This window comes from Oncorhynchus clarkii, chromosome 30 (genome assembly GCF_045791955.1).
Source record: "Oncorhynchus clarkii lewisi isolate Uvic-CL-2024 chromosome 30, UVic_Ocla_1.0, whole genome shotgun sequence".
NCBI lineage: Eukaryota > Metazoa > Chordata > Actinopteri > Salmoniformes > Salmonidae > Oncorhynchus > Oncorhynchus clarkii.
In genome coordinates, this window is record NC_092176.1 from 2768531 (window position 1) to 2786977 (window position 18447).

Genomic DNA, 18447 nt, shown 5'->3' on the forward strand with positions numbered 1-18447 from the left:
GTGGAGCTGCATAAGTGTTGCTCTCCATTTTCTGGAGGATCAAGTTTTTGAAATGAGTGGAATTGGAATATGATAGCTAAAGAGATGGAGAAAACACTTGTCTCCGGATTACATTTTCAAACTAAGGGCAACCGTGGTATGGCATTCCCGACAGAGAGACACGTCCATGAGGCATGTTGATGTATGCAGGGAAGGTAGCTAGACACATTTTCATATTTTACGCGTTTCAAATTTGGACAGAAAGTGGTTTAATTTCAATCTAGTGTTCTGTTAGCTAGCTAGGTTCATTGTTTACCTACAGTAGAAGTTGTAAGTTTACATACACTTAGGTTGGAGTCATTAAAACTTGTTTTTCAACCACTCCACACATTTCTTGTTAACAAACTACAGTTTTGTCAAGTCGGTTAGGACATCCCCTTTGTGCATGACACAAGTCATTTTTACAACAATTGTTTACAGACAGATTATTTAACTTATAATTCACTGTATCACAATTCCAGTGGATCAGAAGTTTACATACACTAAGTTGACTGTGCCTTTAAACAGCTTGGAAAATTCCAGAAAATGTCATGGCTTTAGAAGCTTCTGATAGGCTAATTGACATCATTTGAGTCAATTGGAGGTGTACCTGTGGATGTATTTCAAGGCATACCTTCAAACTCAATGCCTCTTTGCTTGACATCATGGGAAAATCAAAAGAAATCAACCAAGAACTCATTAAAAAAAACTATTGTAGACGGGTTCATCCTTGGGAGTAATTTCCAAATGCCTGAAGGTACCACGTTCATCTGTACAAACAATAGTACGCAAGTATAAACACCATGGGACCACGTAGCTGTCATACAGCTCAGGAAGGAGACGTGTTCTCTCTCCTAGAGAGGAACGTACCTTGGTGTGAAAAGTGCAAATTAATCCCAGAAAAACAGCAACGGACCTTGAAGATGCTGGAGGAAACAGGTACAAAAGTATCTATATCCACAGTAAAACAAGTATTTTATTGAGATAACCTGAAAGGCCACTCAGCAAGAAAGAAGCCACTGCTCCAAAACCCCCATCAAAAAGCCAGACTACGGTTTGCAACTGCACAAAGAGCGTACTTTTTGGAGAAACGTCCTCTGGTCTGATGAAACAAAAATAGAACTGTTTGGCCATAAGGACCATCGTTATGTTTGGAGGTTTTCTCTAAAGTGAGTTTTTCAAGTTGATCAACTTTCAAAGCAGAATTGCTTACCCATTGTTCCACAAATGCAGTGTATGATATGCCATTTTGTAGCTCTGAGTCTCTACTTTTATCCAATGTAAAAAAAACACCATTTCACATTTTGCTACATAAGACCGAATCCAGGTGGTGAGTCATAATTGTAAAGTGCTTCACCACGATGCTGCTAAAAAAAAGTGCAGTTCACATATTTAGGAGTTGATACCATCACTAGATTCACAGGGAATACATTACAAAGGTTGAAGAAGCAATACTCCAAGCAGCAGCTCCATATTGTCAGACATAGAGAACTGATACTGTATACTGGTTGTTGGGGTGGGATTGGCTTCGGGGGTCTGTGGGTGGCTATTGATAATTTTATTGGATTCTTCAGGTATTAATAATTGTCAAGAAGAATTATGGTCCTAATCGGATGTTGGGTACAATATTTATTTTATATTATATGAATACTGTACATTAAAAATGGCCAATTTGGGTGCAAACAATTAGCTTAATTTCTCAGAGATCAAATTATATATAAAAAAATGTCACAGGAATGCTAATCTTATCTTTTTCTAGATACAGAAACCATTTCAGAGCAATCATGCAAAGGTGGGTGACATGACTTTCTGAAATTACATGGAATGACCCATTTCTCTTTCCCCTCTGTTTCTCTCTCTCTGTCTCTCTCTCTGTTAGGGCCATGCGATGAGCAGCAGGCAGACGAGTCTCTCTCCACTCCCTCATCTCTCTCCCTTTGAGTTATGTAACCGTTCCAGTGGTAGCAGCCGTTCGACCCCAGCGCTCCATAAACCCGATCTCTCATCCTGCTCTTCCTCCCCCACCACCTCCTCTTCCTCAGGGCTAGAGTTCACCCTAACACCATGACACAGCTGGCTGCCTGTAACACCCCTCTGAGGATGACCACACACACACACACACCACACACACACAACAATCCCAAGTATGAAAAGACAGATGTGTTATTATAAATGTATGACATTTGCACAAACTTGGGACGTTTTAAACTGACTGTTAAGTCGCCTCCCTTCATGGAAAATTACTAATCGCTGATAGGTAGGACGCTCACACCTTCGCAAAATGTGAACCATAGGCTATGTATTGATGCAGTTCTGCATACAGAAGAGCAGGTATGTGTGTGCCGTGTCTGTGGATCTGTGCATCTCTGTGTGTGTGTGTGTCTGAGAGAACACAGACAGAGGGATCTGTGGCGACAGCGGCTGCCACAGGCGAGGGGGGCACAGACTGGTTATATAAGGCGGTAGTCTGGTCTAGTCTGCTGTTTTTGCCTGGCTGTATACAGGTCCAGGGGAGAGGCAGGGGCACCCAGCTACATCATCCTGTACTATTAAACTGTCCTGGGTTTTTGGCACACGCACACAAATGCATGTACACAATACACACATCAATACACACATTCACACTTCAATATGCATGCAGCGCTTCATAAGCGCCATGTACACGTCACCAAAACATCACCTGGGAATACCACTAACTGCTTAGGCACATGTAAACACCAAATGCACTTAAAAACACACAAACTGTAACTGTCATTGCCATCTCAAAAGAGGCGACTTATCATTAGAAAGAACCTCCCTCGCAACACTCACACTGTTGTCCGCGTTTTACGTGAAAGCATTGCACTCACAAATGTACCAGGAAACCAGCTGCCCACACGAACACCGTGTTACCTTGGACTGCAGGATATTTGTCACTCCTGTGTCACTCCACTCAGCTCAGGCCTTCAGCTTGGGTGCCTCTGCTCTGTCATGGTTGGCAGTCTCAGCCTCTGGCATTGGGCATGACTCTGCCTGTCTGCCCCAGTCACCCTCAACAGCCTCTCTCTCCCTCGCTCTCTGTCACTGCGGTAGCCACTCAAGACATACACTGCTGGCTGCCTCTTCCATGTGGGTCAATGCAGCATGTTATCTCCTAACTGTTGACACAGACAGAACAGGCCCTGGTCACTATAGTGGCTTGCTTTGTCCTGTATCCTCTAGAATTAATACATATGATAAGGTATAGAATATGAACTAAAGGCAGACATTCAATGACAGGAGCAGCAGACCATTTTTTTTAGCACAATGTTAAATTATACTTCCTGAGCACAGGGCCTAAGCGGATGGAATGTTATGTGTTTATAACAACATGTTTGGGGAGTACACTACCTCTCATGTCCTCCCTAAGAAAATGTCACCTTTCCGCACATCACATTGGGTTTGGCCAACATATAACCAAAGCACGTTTCTAACATGGGATTTGGAGTACTGACTGGCAGTCTCCTTAGCTGTGACACTGCTACAGCCACATAGTGTAATCTAACCCTCTGAATGACCTGGATCACTATTAAGAGCAGATTGTGTGTTATGTTGATCATAAAGCAACAATCTATTTGAACTGCTATTTAGATTTTCTATGAAATAGTGCATGGTAAAACATTGAGGGAAACAAGAAACATCAATGGAGGGTGTTTTGACTGATTGTCTGTGCAGCCATTCATAACCAAGCATCTGGCTCATTTGTATTTTTTCTACTGTATGAGACCCAGTCTTGTAGGAAACTGATAGACTACTTCATTGCATTTCCAGTGCTGACAAGAATTATCCCCAAAATATACAGGAAACTACAGGAAGTCCAACGTCAATCGAGTTAGAATTGATAGACCAAAGCATGTTAACGTAGCGGGTAAATGGGATACAACCCAAAATAGATGCATTGATACTCTTGCGTAACGGACCCAGCCTATTGCTGCACCACAACGAAATGCAAGCAGCTTTCAAGCAGCAGGACACCTGCGCACAACAACAACAAAAACTACCGTCATTACTCGTGTTATATTGGAGCCTACAAGTCTCCCGGAGCGAAGAGGCTAATTGTAGCCTATTGTTGACAGTTCCAATTTTTCGGAACCAGTGAGATTATTTCATAATCTCCTAAAGCAAACCGAAACACAAAGTGAACACGTGACCATGTGCATGCAAAACTGTTGTACTGACGTTTCCCCCCTACCTTCCGACTGTTCCGGTATTGACCCACATGCCACTCCGCGCCAAGTTCGATCGAGCACAGGAGACAAGCGGAGGCAAGAAGAGTTGTCAACTAACTCAAGAGCCTTGAGAGAACCAACGTTACTGTGAATGTTGCCCAAAAACTGTCACAAAGATAGCATCTTCCTTCTTCTCGCTGTTCTCTTACAATGATTCCAGGCTGCTCACTAACTCCTTTGCATCTAGCTAAAGCACTAACTCTGAACTTTTACCTAAAACTGGGGTTATTTGGTGAAATATTAACCATCGCTAGTTCTAACTATGTCACCTATGAGGCACCCGTCGGTGTTTTTGTTTCTCCAGCTGATTTGTTCTAAAGCACACCCCCATGGGTCTGCGTCATGAGATCGGGATGGATGGGAGCCAATGGTAAGGAGCTGTGCTCTTCCTGTTACCGCCCCGAAGCAGGTTTCCCCGCCCCGTTTAACTCAAAACACGCCACTTCTGTCTTTGGTCTTTCTACTTTATTTATTAACAGCAATGCCACAAATTCATTACTTGATCTAATATTGCAAGCTAACCAAATGACTATAGGGTACTTCACTCACCAAAAACAACACACAAACATTTCAAATTCAGCTAAATGTTTGCCAAACATCACTGTGAGGCTCTCTGGCTAGTTAAGTAAGTTCAATGGTATGGCAACTACATACCACACACAGTGACACCAACAGTCATGTGCTCAGCCACTGCTGTAAATATAGGAGCACATACTGTAGATGGCACTGTAGATGAGAAAGGTAAGCCTCCCCACCTGTATAATGAATTAGCCATTCTTTGTCATGGACGGAACGTCTGGGAATTCAATGCCTGGAATGTTAAGCTTTCCCACAGGGGAATAAATGCCCCAAATAAAAAATAATCTAATGGAATGCATTACTTTGGATTTTCATTATAAGGGCATAGATTTAACACTTAATACCCATACACTGTGGCCAGACAATGTGTCCTGTAGGATGTTAATTTTGGCATCACAGGTCATAAGGTCATTACTATGGTTACGATAATAAAAGTGACCCTTAGCCTTCGGCCTATTCATGACAGTGCTAAGGTTGGCCCACTATTGACAATGTGCACATCCGATTCATAGTAAATCAAGGAAGAACAGGTGCCATTATATCTGAGTAGTCTCGAACCTACATGTCCAATGTTTGATCAAACACTATAACCTTGTTCAACATTCAAATTAAAATGCCTGTGGTCATACACACTTATGTAGGCATAGTAGGTGTAGGTGCCTGACTAATGATACATACATGATGCTAATGATACATACAAGAACAGAAAGGCCTTCACACTGTATGCTATTAATGACCTTCTTTAATGAAATCAAACAGGACCTGAGGAAGATGACCTCTGACCTCTTGATGAAAATGTTGTCATTAAAGGTGGGAATTATAACCAACATTTAAATGAGTTACCCAAAAAGCCTTCTCTACTGCAGTGTTTCCCAACCCTGGTCCTCAAGTACCCCCCGGCAGGACACCGTTTCGTTGTAGCCCTTGACAAACACACCTCACTCATCTCATTGAGGGCTTGATGATTAGTTGACAAGTTGAATCAGGTGTGCTTGTCCAGGGTTACAATAAAAATGTGTACTGTTGGGGGTACTCGAGGACCAGGGTTGGGATACACTGCTCTACTATGTATAAGGAAAAGGCTGACATCCCCTGGTGGATCTAGGTACTGCATTTTCCAAAAGAAAGGCTTGAGGAGTGTAGCCTGTTATTGCTAGGGAACAGCTTAGTTTACGCCCCCTGTTCCCACAGTCTTGTCAATGCATTCACTCAGCCCTGTCCGTCAGCCGACACACACACACACACACACACACACACACACACACACAAAGCCCTCATCATACAGGGGTGGGAGCAGTAGAGGTGCAGGGGTAAAATCACAGTGGAAGCCATGCCAAGCCAGTAAAGAAAAGCCATATTACAACCTATGTTGTGATAATTGCGTTTTTTGTTCTATAACCCGTTCGTTCATACGCCACCGTGATATATAATAAGGTTGTGACAACAGTCACACAGTGGCAGAATAAATGAAACTACACATACGTCACACAACTGGAGAGCAACATCTGTTCGGTGAAGTCCACAAAGCAAATATTGCATGTATGACCTGCAGCATGGTCAAGCAAGTTAATGTTTTCAACATTTTTACTAAATAACTACTGATTTAGAACCCCCAACTAAGCACAAAGACAACAGGAGCACTGCCTGGCAAAACGGTCTATGGCTCTGTCATACAATACCCTTTCAGTTTGTGTTGTCATAGTCTACCGAGCTAAAATACTTGCCAGCCTAACTTCCTCACATGGGCATCAAGGAAGCAGCTAAGTTAGCTAACTAGTTAACTTGTGCCTACTAGGCTGCATCTAGGCTACATATTGAACTTCAATTGTCTCAGGCCAGCGGCCTAACATATTAAATGATCCGAATCGGAAGAGACAGAGGGGCGCTGTTTCCCTCGCTGGGATGATTTCTCCGGTGAGATTCAGCCACTTGCTAATTGACTGAAAATTATGAAAACGCAGAACTACATTTAAAAAAAATATTTTTATTGGTCAAATATTTGGAGAAGCCTGGCTTCCCTTGGCATCCATGAATACATGCCACTGACTGGGAGTGTCTATAGCAGTGCCCACAGCAGCCAGTCCTGAGAAAGTGATGCCCCCTGGCCCCTCTGGCATGGCTCAAATGGAACGCCATGAATGATGGGGTTGGAATGTTGTATAAAACGGGGGGTCTTGGTTTTGCAATCGGGGTCATAGAATTTGGAAAGGCAGCGCTTGTTAAGGAGAGACCTTGTGAGCGAACTTTCAAATGCATGCTGTGGTTGTGGCTGCCCTATTTCAGTTGCAAGAAGCACAAGGCTTGTATCAGTGTTTTATGACTATGTTATTAAAATTGCAGGCCTGCGTAACATTATCGTTAAATGTGTGTGGAAATGTCTCCTTGCTGGTGTGTACTGTAATGAACGGTGGGTTGAGAATGAGATGAGGCCATAGATCAAGGAAGGGAGTTATATTATCGAAACAAAGTCAATTATTTAAAAAAAAAACACGCAAGTGTTCTTAAGGAGACTCCATATTTGTTGATTTAGCTCTCTTCAGTGCGCGCGCGCACACACACACACACACACACACACACACACACTACATCAAGGTTGGAAAACATATTGTATTCCCAGGCTGCTGGAGCAGTAGGGGTGCCTGGATGACCGGGCCACAGAGGTCAGTTTGAACTGAGCCGGTCTCTGTATGTTCTAGTAATGTCTGTCTGCCTGTCTGTATCTCTTTCTCTCTGTGCCCCGAGAGCCCCTGACCCTGAGACATACGCCCCAGAGCTCACCAAAAGGAGGCACATTCTTTCACACACAGACACTACTCTCAAAAGCCCGTCAGCTCACCCAATGCCCTATGCCCAATGCCCATACTGGAGCTTACATCTAGCTGTCAAAACACCAAGCATCTTCCACCACACCCACAGAGAGCTTCACTCAGTCAGACACTATGCGATAGCCAGCGGCATCGGCCTCCACACTCTGACACAAGTAGGTCCGTGCCAAAGTGGGCCATCCAACAGTCCGCCAACACTTGAGGATATTTCAAAGTCAGTAGGGAGGGAGCTTGTTTTTTTCTTGCACAGGGAAGTGGAGTTTGCTGCTTGCTTGTCCTCAGGGAAACTTAGAGGTCAAGGGTGAAGGGTGACGATGGTGTTATTGGAGGGGCAGGCAACCTTGTGGAAAAGAGTGAAGTTGGCATTCCTAAACATGCACGCATGCACGCACGCTCGCACACACACGTCGCACTGGGTCTGAACCCCCCCTGTGCAACTGGGTCTTGGACTTACTGATAGGCCAACCCAAATGGTGAAGGTAGGCAACAACACCTCCACCATGCTGATCCTCAACACAGGGGCCCCACAGGGGTGCGTGCTCATCCCCTTCCTATACTCCCTGTTCACCCATGACTGCGTGGCCACGAACGTCCCCAACTCAATCATCAAGTTTGCTGACAACACAACAGTGGTTGGTCTGATTACCAACAACAATGAGACAGCCTACAGAGAGGAGGTGAGGGCCCTGGCGTAGGGTGGTGCCAGGACCATAACGTTCCGCTTTAAATGACTTTCGGCTCATAAAGCCTTCATAATGCCTTCATAAACACAACATAAGTGTTACAAAGCATCTATAACTGTATGCCATGCTTTATAAAGGGTTCATAAATGTGGCATAACTGTGGAACATAATCATCATTATCAAATGTGACATCAAATCAAACTTTTTGTGTCGAATACAACAAGTGTAGACCTTACCGTGAAATGCTTACATACAAGCCCTTAACCAACTTAACCATTTCAAAAAGAGTTAAGAAAATATTTCCCAAATAAACTAAAGTAAAAAATAATAAAAAGTAACACAATCAAATAACAAGGCTATATACAGGGGATACGGTACAGAGTCCGTGTGCGGGCGTACATTTTAGCTGAGGTAATTTGTACATGTAGGTAAGGGTGAAGTGATTATGCATAGATAATAAACCGTGAGTAGCAGCAGTGTACAAAACAAATGGGGGGAGGTGGTGTCAATTTAAATAGTCCGGTGGCCATTTGAATTTTTATTAATTGTTCAGCAGTCTTATGGTTTGGGGGTAGAAGCTGTTAAGGAGCCTTTTGGTCCTAGACTTGGCGCTCCTGTTCCGCTTGCCATGTGGTAGCAGAAAAAAAACGCTATGACAATTTTATAGGCTTTCCTCTGACTCTGCCTATAATATACAGTGCCTTGCGAAAGTATTCGGCCCCCTTGAACTTTGCGACCTTTTGCCACATTTCAGGCTTCAAACATAAAGATATAAAACTGTATTTTTTTGTGAAGAATCAAAAACAAGTGGGACACAATCATGAAGTGGAACGACATTTATTGGATATTTCAAACTTTTTTAACAAATCAAAAACTGAAAAATTGGGCGTGCAAAATGATTCAGCCCCTTTACTTTCAGTGCAGCAAACTTTCTTTAGAAGTTGAGTGAGGATCTCTGAATGATCCAATGTTGACCTAAATGACTAATGATGATAAATACAATCCACCTGTGTGTAATCAAGTCTTCGTATAAATGCACCTGCACTATGATAGTCTTAGATGTCCGTTAAAAGCGCAGAGAGCATCATGAAGAACAAGGAACACACCAGGCAGGTCCGAGATACTGCTGTGAAGAAGTTTAAAGCCGGATTTGGATGAAAAAATATTTCCCAAGCTTTAAACATCCCAAGGAGCACTGTGCAAGCGACAATATTGAAATGGAAGGAGTATCAGACCACTGCAAATCTACCAAGACCTGGCCGTCCCTCTAAACTTTCAGCTCACACAAGGAGAAGACTGATCAGAGATGCAGCCAAGAGGCCCATGATCACTCTGGATGAACTGCAGAGATCTACAGCTGAGGTGGGAGACTCTGTCCATAGGACAACAATCAGTCGTATATTGCACAAATCTGGCCTTTATGGAAGAGTGGCAAGAAGAAAGCCATTTCTTAAAGATATCCATAAAAAGTGTCGTTTAAAGTTTGCCACAAGCCACCTGGGAGGCACACCAAACATGTGGAAGAAGGTGCTCTGGTCAGATGAAACCAAAATTGAACTTTTTGGCAACAATGCAAAACGTTATGTTTGGCGTAAAAGCAACACAGCTCATCACCCTGAACACACCATCCCCACTGTCAAACATGGTGGTGGCAGCATCATGGTTTGGGCCTGCTTTTCTTCAGCAGGGACAGGGAAGATGGTTAAAATTGATGGGAAGATGGATGGAGCCAAATACAGGACCATTCTGGAAGAAAACCTGATGGAGTCTGCAAAAGACCTGAGACTGGGACGGAGATTTGTCTTCCAACAAGACAATGATCCAAAACATAAAGCAAAATCTACAATGGAATGGTTCAAAAATAAACATATCCAGGTGTTAGAATGGCCAAGTCAAAGTCCAGACCTGAATCCAATCGAGAATCTGTGGAAAGAACTGAAAACTGCTGTTCACAAATGCTCTCCATCCAACCTCACTGAGCTCGAGCTGTTTTGCAAGGAGGAATGGGAAAAAAATTCAGTCTCTCGATGTGCAAAACTGATAGAGACATACCCCAAGAGACTTACAGCTGTAATCGCAGCAAAAGGTGGCGCTACAAAGTATTAACTTAAGGGGGCTGAATAATTTTGCACGCCCAATTTTTCAGTTTTTGATTTGTTAAAAAAGTTTGAAATATCCAATAAATGTCGTTCCACATCAGGATTGTGTCCCACTTGTTGTTGATTCTTCACAAAAAAATACAGTTTTATATCTTTATGTTTGAAGCCTGAAATGTGGCAAAAGGTCGCAAAGTTCAAGGGGGCCGAATACTTTCGCAAGGCACTGTAGGTCCTGGATGGCAGGAAGCTTGGCTCCATTGATGTACAGGGCGGTACTCCCTACCCTCTGCAGCGCCTTACGGTCAGATGCCAAGGAGTTGTCATACCAGGCGGTGATGCAGCCGGTCAGGATGCTCTCGATGGTGCAGCTGTAGAACTATTGAGGATCTGGGGGCCCACGCCAAATCTTTTCAGTCTCCTGAGGGGGAAAAGTTTTTGTTGTGCCCTCTTCACAACTGTCTTGGTGTGCTTGGACCATGATAGTTCATTGGTGATGTGGACACTAAGTAACTTGAAACTCTCGACCCACTCCACTATACCCCATCGATGTTCAGCCTGCCTTTTCCTGTAGTCCACGATCAGCTGCTTTGTCTTGCTCACATTGAGGGAGAGGTTGTTGTCCTGGCACCACACTGCCAGTTCTTTGACCTGCTCCGTATAGGCTGTCTCATCGTTGTCGGTGATCAGGCCTACCACTGTTGTGTCGTCAGCAAACTTAATGATGGTGTTAAAGTCTTGTTTGGCCACGCAGTTGTGGGTGAACAAGGAATACAGGAGGGGACTAAGTAACCACCCATGTGGGGCCCCAGTGTTGAGGATCAGCGTGGCAGGCGTGTTGTTGCCTACCCTTACCACCTGGGAGAGGCCTGTAAGGAAGTCCAAGATCCAGTTGCAGAGGGAGGCGTTTAGTCCCAGGGTCCTTAGCTTAGTGAGGAGCTTCGTGGGCAATATGGTGTTGAACGCTGAGCTGTAGTCAATGAACAGCATTCTCACATAGGTGTTCCTTTTGTCCAGGTGGGAAAGGGCTGTGTGGAGTGCGATTAAGATTGCGTCATCTGTGGATATGTTGGGGCGGTATGCGAATTGGAGTGGGTGTAGGGTATCCGGGAGGATGCTGTTGATGTGAGCCATGACCAGCCTTTCAAATCACTTCATGGCTGCCGACATGAGTGCTACGGGGCAGTAATAATTTAGGCAGGTTACCTTCGCTTCCTTGGGCACAGGGACTATGGTGGTCTGCTTGAAACATATACACTACCATTCAAAAGTTTGGGGTCACTTAGAAACGTCCTTGTTTTTGAAAGAAAAGCACAATGTTTGTCCATTAAAATAACCTAAAATTGATCAGAAATACAGTGTAGACATTATTAATGTTGTAAATGAATACTGTAGCTGGAAACGGCAGATTTTTTATGAATATCTAGAAAGGTGTACAGAGGCCCATTATCAGCAACCATCACTCCTGTGTTCCAATGGCACGTTTTGTTAGCTAATCCAAGTTTATAATTTTAAAAGGCTAAATGATCATTAGAAAACCCTTTTGCAATTACGTTAGCACAGCTGAAAACTGTTGTTCTGATTTAAAGAAGCAATAAAACTGCCCTTCTTCAGACTAGTTGAGTATCTGGAGCATCAGCATTTGTGGGTTCGATTAACCAGTTGAGTCTATGGGGGCGCTATTTCATTATTGGATAAAAAACGTTCCCGTTTTAAGCGCAATATTTTGTCACGAAAAGATGCTCGACTATGCATATTATTGACAGTTTTGGAAAGAAAACACTCTGAAGTTTCAGAATCTGCAAAGATATTGTCTGTGAGTGCCCCAGAACTCATTCTACAGGCGAAACCAAGATGAAACGTCAAACAGGAAATGAGCAGAATTTCTGAAGCTCTGTTTTCTAGTGTCTCCTTATATGGCTGTGAATGCGACAGGAATAAGCTTAGACCTTCTGCCGTTCCCCCAAGATGTCGGCAGTATTGTGACGTATTTGTAGGCATATCATTGGAAGATTGACCATAATAGACTACATTTTCCAAGTGTCCGCCTGGTGTCCTGCGTCGAAATTGGTCTGAAACTCATCAGTCTATACTTGTACTGAGAAATGAAGGCTATTCCATGCAAGAAATTGCCAAGAAACTGAAGATCTTGTACAACGCTGTGTACTACTCCCTTCACAGAACAGAGCAATCTGGCCCTAACCAGGATGTAAAGTGGGCGCCAGTGTACAACTGAGCAAGAGGACAATACATGAGAGTGTCTAGTTTGAAAAACAGACGCAACAAGTCCTCAACTGGCAGCTTCATTAAATAGTACCCGCAAAACACCAGTCTCAACGTTAACAGTGAAGAGGCGAGCTCTCTAGGCAGAGTTGCAAAGAAAATGCATATCTCAGACTGGCCAATAAAAAAATAATAATTAAGATGGGCAAAAGAACACAGACACTGGACAGAGGAACTAGAAGTCCAGCATCCCGGAGTTGCCTCTTCACTGTTGACGTTGAGACTGGTGTTTTGCGGGTACTATTTAATGAAGCTGCCAGTTAGGACTAGTTAGGCGTCCTTTTTATCAAACTAGACACTCTAATGTACTTGTCCTCTTAACCAGTTGTGCACCGTGGCCTTCCACTCCTCTTTCTATTCTGATTAGAGCCATAATCTCTGGTCAATTTGATGTTATTTAATGGACAAAAAGTGTGCTTTTCTTTCAAAAACAAGGACATTTCTAAGTGACCCCAAACTTTTGATCAGTAGGTTAGGTATTACAGACTCGGTCAGGGAGAGGTTGAAAATGTCAGTGAAGACACTTGCCAGTTGGTCCGCACATGCTTTGAGTACACATCCTGGTAATTTATCTGGTCCCGCAGCTTTGTGAATGATGACCTGTTTAAAGGTCTTTCTCCTATCGGCTACCTAGATCGTTATCACACAGTCGTCCAGAACAGCTGGTGCTCTCGTGCATGCTTCAGTGTTGCTTGCCTCGAAGCGAGCATAAAAGGCGTTTAGCTCATCTGGGTCGTCTGAGGGCATAACGCGATTTCTTATAAGCGTCTGGATTAGTGTCCCACTCCTTGAAAGCCGCAGCTCTAGCCTTTATCTCGATGCGGATGTTGCCTGTAATCCATGGCTTCTGGTTGGGATATGTATGTACGGTCACTGTGGGGACGACGTCGTCGATGCACTTATTGATGAATCTGGTGACTGAGGTGTTATACTCCTCAATGCTATTGGATGAATCCCAGAACATATTCCAGTCTGTGCTAGAAAAACAGTCCTTTAGCATAGCATCCGTGTCATCTGACCACTTCCTTATTGAGCGAGTCACTGGTACTTCCTGCTTTAGTGTTTGCTTGTAAGCAGGAATCAGGAGGATAGAATTATGGTCAAATTTGCCAAATGGTAGGTTGGGGAGAGCTTTGTACGCATTTCTGTGTGTGGAGTAAAGGTGGTCTAGAGTTCTGCCGGTGCATCTAAGGTGGTCTATCTGTTCCAAGGTGGTCTATCTGTTCTGCCGGTGCATTGAAAATCCCACCCGCTCTATATTATCAGTGTCATCATTCAGTCATGACTAGGTGAAACAATAGACATTACCGTTTTTAATGTCCAGTTGGTAGGATAATCGTAGGTCATCAATTTTATTTTCCAATGATTGCACTTTAGCCAGTAGAATGGATGGCAGTTGGAGTTTACTCGCTCGCCTACGTATTCTCAGAAGGCATCCCGACCTGCGGCCCCCTTTTCCTCCGTCTTTTCTTCACACAAATGACGGGGATTTGGGCCTGTTCCCGGGAAAGCAGTATATCCTTCTCATCGGACTCGTTAAAGGAAAAATCTTCTTCCAGTAGAGGTGAGTAGTCACTGTTCTGATGTCCAGAAGTTATTTTCAGTCATAAGAGTCGGTAGCAGCAACATTATGTACAAAATAAGTTTAAAAAACAAGTTACAAACAATGCAAAAAAAACAAACAATTAGCACAGTTGGTTAGGAGCAAGTAAAACGTCAGCCATGCTCTTAGGCGCCATCTTAACATACCAACTATGTTGAATATGATATAAACATGTACTCTATGAAGGGTGACATGTTGAGCTGAAGGACAGCATATACTCTAAAGTGAAGTTATGTAAATCACATTACACCTAATCTCATTCGGTTAGTGCTATCTGAGATTCTTGGGACGTCCCTCTCCTAAACCCTAACTCCTACCCTAATCTTAACCATGACCCTTACCTAATCCATTAACCATTTTAGATTTCACTTTCAATGGGGTAGGGACATCCCAAGGATCCCCGAATGGCAGAGAAACAATCTCATTCCCAGACACTTCCACCCCAAATGTGCGGAAAGGTCTGTTAGACCAACACGTCAAACTTGGCCTTTGTTAACCAATGCAGAGTGCCCAGTTGAATCTCCCGGCGCATTACTCTTTGGCTTAATCTACCAACCAATCATCTCCCACAACACTTTCCACCATGTGTCTTGTGCATCATATCGGTGCGACATCTTGGCAACAAAGAGATTGTGTATGTAACTCTTATTGGTATCGTTTTCCCCACAAGCGTGACACACATCGAGCACAGATTTTAAGGGTGTAATCTTTCTTCTTCTCGGTGGAGCCATTAGCTAGCTAGCTATGTCCTTTGCTAATAAGATAGCTGTAAGGTAGGACCTGGACCTGTTTTTTTTATCCCTTGAGGCCAGGGGGAATGGCTTCCACTAGATAGCACAGCCACAAAGTCAAAATTGGCTAATATCGTAAAGATTTATGAAAACAAAAAATGAGCTTTTTGTCTTAATTTAAGGTTAGGCATAAGGTTGTCACTGTTTTTAAGGTAAAGGTTAGGTTTAAAATAACATTTTAAGAAGATACGTTTTGGAAATGGGCGGGGTTTAGCCATAATTATGACTTTGTGGCTGTGCTAATTAGTGACGACCAGGGGAAAATGTTTTTTGCTAGCATGATGACAAATACTTTACCTAGTAAGGTCACTCCAATAGAACAATATGGTCATTCCCACTAATGCCAACTTTGACTGGTTGATATTCCAGGCGTATACAGTGCATTCGGAAAGTATTCCGACCTCTTGACTTTTTCCACATGTTGTTGCGTTACAGTCTTATTCTAAAATATATTAAATCATTCTTTCCTCATCAACCTATACACAATACCCCATAATTACAAAGCAAAAACTTTGGTTTTCTTGGCTATGACACTACAAGCTTCGCACACCTGTATTTAGGGAGTTTCTCCCATTCTTCTCCGCAGCTCCTCTCAAGCTCTGTCAGGTTGGAAGGGGAGCATCGCTGCACAGCTATTTTCAGGTCTCTCCAGAGATGTTCGATTGGGTTCAAGGACATTCAGAGACTTGTCCCATAGCCACTCTTGTGTTGTCTTGGCTGTGTGCTTATCCTGTTGGAAGGTGAACCTTCACCCCATTCTGAGGTCTTGAGCGCTCTGGAGCAGGTTTTCATCAAGGATCACTCTGTACTTTGCTCCGTTCCTTTCCCTCTATCCTGACTAGACTCCCAGTCCTTGCTGCTGAAAAACATTCCCACAGCATGATGCTGCCACCACCATGCTTCACCATTGGGATGGTGCCATGTTTCCCCCAGACTTGATGCTCGGTATTCAGGCCAAAGAGTTCGATCTTGGTTTCGTCAGACCAGAGAATCTTCTTTCTCATTGTCTGAGAGTCCTATAGGTGCCTTTTGGCAAACTCCATGCATGTGCTTTTTACTGAGGAGAGGTAGTTCTATCTGGCCACTCTACCATAAGGGCCCGATTGGTGGAGTGCTGCAGAGATGGTTGTCCTCCTGGAATGTTTTCCCATCTCCACAGAGGAACTCTGGAGCTCTGTCAGAGTGACCCACAGAGTCACGTCCCTGACCAAGGCCCTCCTCCCCCGATTGCTCAGTTTGGCCAGGCGGACAGCTCTAGGAAGAGTCTTGGTGGATCCAAACTTCTTCCATTTAAGAATGATGGAGGCCACTGTGTTCTTGGGGACCTTCAATGCTGCAGATATGTTTTGGTACCCTTCTCCAGATATGTGCCTGGACACAATCCTGTCGCTGTGGTGTACGGAGAATTCACTCAACCTCATGGCTTGGTTTTTGTTCTAACATGCACTGTCAACTGTGGGACCTAATATAGTGCCTTTCCAAATCATGTCCAATCAAGATAGTTTACCACCGGGGGACTCCAAACAAGTTGTAGAAACATCTCAAGGATGCTCAATGGAAACAGGATGCACCTGAGCTCAATTTCGAGTCTCATAGTAAATGGTCTGAATCCTTATGTAAGGATTTTTTTACATACATTTGCAAAAATGTGTAAAACCCTGTTTTCGCTTTGTCATTATGGGTATTGTATGTATATTGATGAGGGGAGAAATGCATTTAATCCATTTTAGAATAAGGCTGTAACATAGCAAAATGTGGAAAAAGTCATGGGGTCTGAATACATTTGCGCAGTCTTACACAACTTCCCCCACCCCTGGCACATTTTATGGCTGGCACTTGCATTGCCTTCATTGTTGGCTTCCTTAAAAATAATAACTTTGGACATGTGTGCTGTCATGAATCTCCTGTGACGATCTGAAGGATCCGGTTACAGTCGGTCCCCTCTACAGCGCCCTCAATCTCCCGTTTCTGGCCATTTTGAGACTGTAATCGAACCCACGGACCCACAAAACAATTTTGGCTGTGCTAACATAATTGCAAAAGGCTTTTCTAATGATCAATTAGCCTTTTAAAATTATAAACTTAGATTAGCTAACACAACGTGCCATTGGAACATAGGACTGATGGTTGCTCATAATTGACCTCTGTACGCCTATGTAGACATTCCATTAAAAATCAGCCGTTTCCAGCTACAATAATCATTTACAACATTATCAATGTCTACACTGTATTTCGGATCAATTTGATGTTATTTTAATGGACAGAACAATAGTTTTTCTTTCAAAAACAAGGACATTTCTAAGTGACCCCAAACTTTTGAATGGTACTGTATGTATGGAGCATAATGTATTTACAGTTTTATTCATGTTTTCATGTACTGTGGACAATTCATGCATGCCAATTTATTGCATAGATTGTAATGGACACCTATGATGTGTGTAAAATACTTTTTTGAAGGTTGTACTGATTATGATAAGCTAATTTTATTTGTATTTCTTTTTATTTCACCTTTATTTAACCAAGTAGGCTAGTTGAGAACAAGTTCTCATTTACAACTGCAACCTGGCCAATATAAAGCATAGCAGTGTGAACAGACAACAACACAGTTACACATGGAGTAAACAATAAACAAGTCAATAACACACTTGGCCATTCTAACACCTGGAAAGAGTCTATATACATTGTGCATCTCTGATCAGTCTTCTCCTTGTATGAGCTGAAAGTTTAGAGGGACGACCAGGTCTTGGTAGATTTGCAGTGGTCTGATACTCCTTCCATTTCAATATTATCACTTGCACAGTGCTCCTTGGGATGTTTAAAGCTTGGGAAATATTTTTGTATCCAAATCCGGCTTTAAACTTCTTCACAGTGCTGAAACGCCCAGTTTTTGCAATAAATGTCGTTCCACTGAGGAGGTAGGCAAATAATTACAATTGAGCAGATTAACACTGGAGTGATAAATGATCAGATGGTCATGTGCAGGTAGAGATACTGGTGTGCAAAAGAGCAGAAAAGTAAATAAATAAAAACAGTATGGGGATGAGGTAGGTAAATTGGGTGGGCTATTTACCGATGGACTATGTACAGCTGCAGCAATCGGTTAGCTGCTCAGATAGCAGATGTTTAAAGTTGGTGAGGGAGATAAAAGTCTCCAACTTCAACAATTTTTGCAATTCGTTCCAGTCACAGGCAGCAGAGAACTGTAAGGAAAGGCGGCCAAATGAGGTGTTGGCTTTAGGGATGATCAGTGAGATACACCTGATGGAGCGCGTGCTACGGGTGGGTGTTGCCATCGTGACCAGTGAACTGAGATAAGTCGGAG

The 18447-nt window shown here is 43.3% G+C and overlaps 1 protein-coding gene across 4 annotated transcripts in view; it reads right to left on the reverse strand.

The window, feature by feature from the left end:
• Positions 1-18447, reverse strand: part of LOC139389361 (rho-related BTB domain-containing protein 2-like) — a 93903-nt gene that overhangs the window by 52989 nt on the left and 22467 nt on the right. The window contains exons 1-2 of one of the 4 annotated variants that reach the window (XM_071136064.1): positions 4229-4554; positions 2911-3155 (exon numbers count right to left, since the gene is read on the reverse strand). The exons of 1 other annotated variant lie outside the window; for it this stretch is intronic. Coding sequence is in view for 1 of the 3 variants with exons in the window: in XM_071136062.1 (XP_070992163.1) it covers positions 4229-4257 (29 nt within the window). In the remaining 2 variants the exon portion in view is untranslated. Of the gene's footprint in view, positions 1-2910; positions 3156-4215; positions 4555-18447 lie in introns of those variants that run through there. 2 more of the 4 variants (XM_071136062.1, XM_071136066.1) reach the window with 2 other exon arrangements.